At 69.9% G+C, this 3,926-nt stretch overlaps 1 protein-coding gene across 1 annotated transcript; it reads right to left on the bottom strand.

The window, feature by feature from the left end:
* Positions 1-21: 21 nt before the first annotated feature.
* Positions 22-969, bottom strand: EMIHUDRAFT_243741 (hypothetical protein; the record flags this gene model as incomplete). The annotated part of the gene is made up of 3 exons (XM_005770948.1): positions 22-191; positions 391-690; positions 765-969. Coding segments are annotated over 3 exons (675 nt in total), but the record flags the coding sequence as incomplete, so codon positions are not given.
* Between the last annotated feature and the right edge of the window lie 2,957 nt (positions 970-3,926).

The raw sequence follows: 3,926 nt of genomic DNA, 5'->3' as shown, positions 1-3,926 counted from the left end.
GGGGGGGGGGTGTCGCCGGACCTGCTTCTTTTCCAGCACGTCCTCGAGGTACTTTTTCGCCTTCTTGAGGGGCATGTGGCGGATGGCGTCGGCGGTGACGCAGGTGTTCTTGAAGTGGACGCGCAGGTCGGACCCCGACGCCTTGCACGACTTTGTGCTGTTCTCCGCGTCCCGCGAGTACTTGACCATCGCTCCGGCGCAGCTGCAGACGCGGGGCGGCGGGGCGGTCGGCCGGCGGTCAAAGTCGCACGCGGGGCAGCCGGACGACGGAGGGCCCGGGAGGGGTGGAGCGGAGGCGCGACGGGGGGGCGGGGACGGAGGCGCTGCGCGGCGCCGCTCGCGAGTCATCGGCGGGCTGTCGCTCTCGCGCAGCTGCGGAGGCACGGGCACGGCTGCAGCGCCCCTCCCGCGAAGGGAGCGGCAGCGGCGCCGCGCAGAGCGCAAGCGAGCAGGCGCCGATGGCGCCGGCTAGAGCCGCACGCAGTGGCTGCACGCGGGTGCGGCGGGCGCGCGAGGCAAGCGTGCCTGCTAGCTTAGGCGAGAAGCCACGGTCCGCACGCGGGATTTCGCGTTTCTTTTTCCTTTGCGCAGTGCTCTCCTTCGGCAACCCCTTCCCTCTCCGAAATCCCAACAACTCGGAGGAGCGCAGGGCGTGCGTCAAGGAGTTTGCTGAGCTGCTGCGGGCTAGCCCTGCGTTCGCGGCACGCATCCGGCGGGAGCTCGCGGGCTGCTCTCTCGCATGCTGCTGCTCCTCGTGCTCGGACCTCGCTCATCAACAAGGGGGTGCGGCGTCTCGCGCCATCTGTAGCGCCTGCGCACGTATCGCGGCCCTGCCAGGGACTGCGGGGACGGTGGAACGCCAGGGAGCGACGCAAGCTCGCAATGAACAATCGTGCCACTGTAGCCAAACGAGTTGACCCCACCCACGTACTTGGGCGCGCACTCGGGCGCTGACGGCATCTTACTCATCTTGCGCAGCTGGATGTTTGGCGCAATCAGCTTCTCCCGCAGGGCCAGCAGCAGGCACACCATGCCGCCGAAGCCCGCGCCCGGCTCGGCGTGGCCCGCGTTGGCCTTGACCGACGTGAAGCTCGCCGCGAAGCCGGCGTCCCCGTGGTGCTTGAACGCGGCGCCAACCGTCGAGCCAATCTCGATCGGGTCGCCGAGCGCGGTGCCTGTGCCGTGCGCCTGCGAGGTTTGAACCTCGCTGCCGCGCACGCACGCGATGCGCATCGCCGCCTGGATCACCTTCTTTTGCGCCTGGCCGTTGGGCGCGGTGAGCGAGGCGGACTTGCCGTCGCACCGCACCGCACTGCCCGGCAGCGCGATCGCCGGCGTCTCGTCCTCCTTGCCGCGCATGATGACGGCGCCGCCGCAGTTGTCCGAGCGGCAGTAGCCGTCGGCGCTCGCGTCCCATGTGTGGCAGCGGCCGCGCGGCGAGGTCATGCCGGCAAGGCCAAAGGCGCGGTGCACGTCGGTCACCATCATGATGTTGACCGCGAGCACGACCGCGAAGGGGCACTCGCCCAGGGTGAGCGCGCCGCAGGCGATGGACGTGGCGGTCAGGCCAGCGGAGCAGGCGGTGTCGACGAGGGCGCACGGCCCCTGCAGGCCGAGCGCGAAGGAGAGACGCCCCGACGCGATCGACTGCGAGGAGCCGGTCGCCGAGTAGACGGACGTCTTGACGGCGGTGCCCTGCAGAACCGTCGCAAAGTCCTGGCACGAGAAGCCGAGGTAGACGCCGCCGTCGGCGCCGTTGAGCTCCGACTTGCCGATCCCGGCGGCGTGCAGCGCCTCGTAGCCGTGCTCGAGGCAGCAGCGCTGCTGCGGGTCCATCGCCATCGCTTCGGCGGGCGAGACGGCGAAGAAACTGGTGTCGAACAGGTCGGCGTGGTCGATGAAGGCGCCGTGCCGCATCCGCGCCTGCACAACCTCGGAGATGCCGTCGGCGGCCGCGCCGGCCACCGCCTCCTCGACGTCCCAGCGCGTGAGGGGCACCTCGCCGCACACGTCGAGGCCGTTGGTGAGCATCTTCGAGAGGCGTGCGAGTGTGTTGACGTGCGCCGGCAGCCGGATGCTCGTCCCTGTCAGCGCGTGTGCCGACGAGGAGGAGATCACGATGCTGCCCACGCCGGCGTCAGCCGACTCGTCCTCGGCGAGCTCCTTGAAGTAGCTTGAGAGGGCGCGCGCGGTCGGCGCGTCAAAGATGAGCGTGCCCGGGAGCTGCACGCCCTCGCCCGCCGCCGCCTGCAGCTGGTTGCGCAGCTCGACCGCGCCGAGCGAGTCGAGGCCCGCCTCCATCAGCGGAGCGTCGGGATCGACCTCGCTGCCGGTCGTGTTCTTCAGAATCAGCTGGATCTGCTCGAGCGACACCGCGTTGACGCTCGAGCCGCCGCTGCCGCCACCGCTGCCGCCGCCGTCGCCGCCGCCAGAGGCGGCGCTGGCTGGCTTCAGCCCGGCGAGCATACGTGGCACCTCAGGCAGCATGCCGAGGAACCGGCCCCACCGGACAACATACAGCGAGAAGACGGGCGGCGCACGGAAGTGCATCGACGCGCGGAAGGCGGCGACGCCCTGGCTGATCGGAATCAGCCCGATGCCCATCGCCTGAAGCCTCGCGTTGACGCCGCCGCCGGCCGCCATGCCGACGTCCGCCCACGGACCCCACTGCACCGACGCGGCGGCCAGGCCAAAGGAGCGCCGGCCGGCCGCCATCGCGTCGAGGCAGCTGTTGGCGGCCGAGTAGTTGGTCTGGCCGGCGGAGCCCATCATGGCGGCGACGGAGGAGAAGAGGACCATCGCGTCGAGAGGCGAGGCTGCGACCGACTGCTGCAGCGCCCACCCGCCGTGCGACTTTGGCGAGTAGACGCGCTTGAGCGACGCCGCGGTCATGGCCGTGAGCAGCCCGTCAGAAAGCACGCCCGCCGCGTGCCATAGGCCGCGGAGGCGCGACACGCTGCTGCCAAGCAGGCCGGCGACGGTGCGGCGCAGCTCCGCCACCTCTGCCGCGTCGCAAGCCGCCACGTAGAAGTCGTGGCGGCGATCCCGACAAAGACGCCCGTCAGCGAGCCCATCAGCTCGACCTTGCCCAGGCTGGAGGCGTGCAGCGCCTCGTACCCAGCCTCGAGCAGCATCCGCTGCTGCGGGTCCATCGCCGCCGACTCGGCGGGCGAGATGGAGAAGCACTTGTTGTCGAATAGGTCGGCGTCCGTGATGAAGGCGCCGTGTCGGATGCGGCGTGCGACCTCGCCATCCCCCGACGAGCTTGGCGGCAGGCTCCACCGCCCGTGAGGCACCTCCGAGGCGGCGTCCGCACCGCTCGCCGACATCAGTTGGACTAGCTCGCGCGAGGCATGGCCGAGAGGCAGCCTGGCGGCGAGGCCCGCCATGGCGACATTGCGCCGATCCAGCTCGCCCGGTGGCGCAGACACACCGCTGCCCATCTCGCGCTGCTGCGAGAAGGAGCCGACGATGCCACGCAGAGTCGGGTAGTCGAAGATGAGGGTCTCTGGAAGCTCGGGTACGCCGATGCGCTCCGAGAGCAGCGCGCCAAACTCGACCGCCGCGGCCGAATCGAGGCCAGCCTCCATGAGGGGCGCGTCCGCGGAGACGCCAAAGCCGACGACCTCGGCAACGATCGCCTGGGCTTCCTCGATGGAGATTGGAGAGACGGATGCAGGCGGTGGCGGCGGCAGCGCCGTAAGCGTGTCATTGTTGAGATAGCCGACGATGCCACGCAGAGTCGGGTAGTCGAAGATGAGCGTCTCTGGCAACTCGGGCACGCCGACGCGCTCTGAGAGTAGCGCGCCAAACTCGACTGTAGCGGCCGAGTCGAGGCCACACACACACACACACACAGCGGTTAGGTAGGTAGGTAGAAAGGTGAAGAACAGCCAGGCTCGGACTGGACACCAACGCGGTATGGG

The sequence above is a fragment of the Emiliania huxleyi genome (assembly GCF_000372725.1).
Source record: "Emiliania huxleyi CCMP1516 unplaced genomic scaffold EMIHUscaffold_397, whole genome shotgun sequence".
In the NCBI taxonomy this organism is placed as follows: Eukaryota; Haptophyta; order Isochrysidales; family Noelaerhabdaceae; genus Emiliania; species Emiliania huxleyi.
This window is presented reverse-complemented; position numbering and strand designations above follow the sequence as displayed.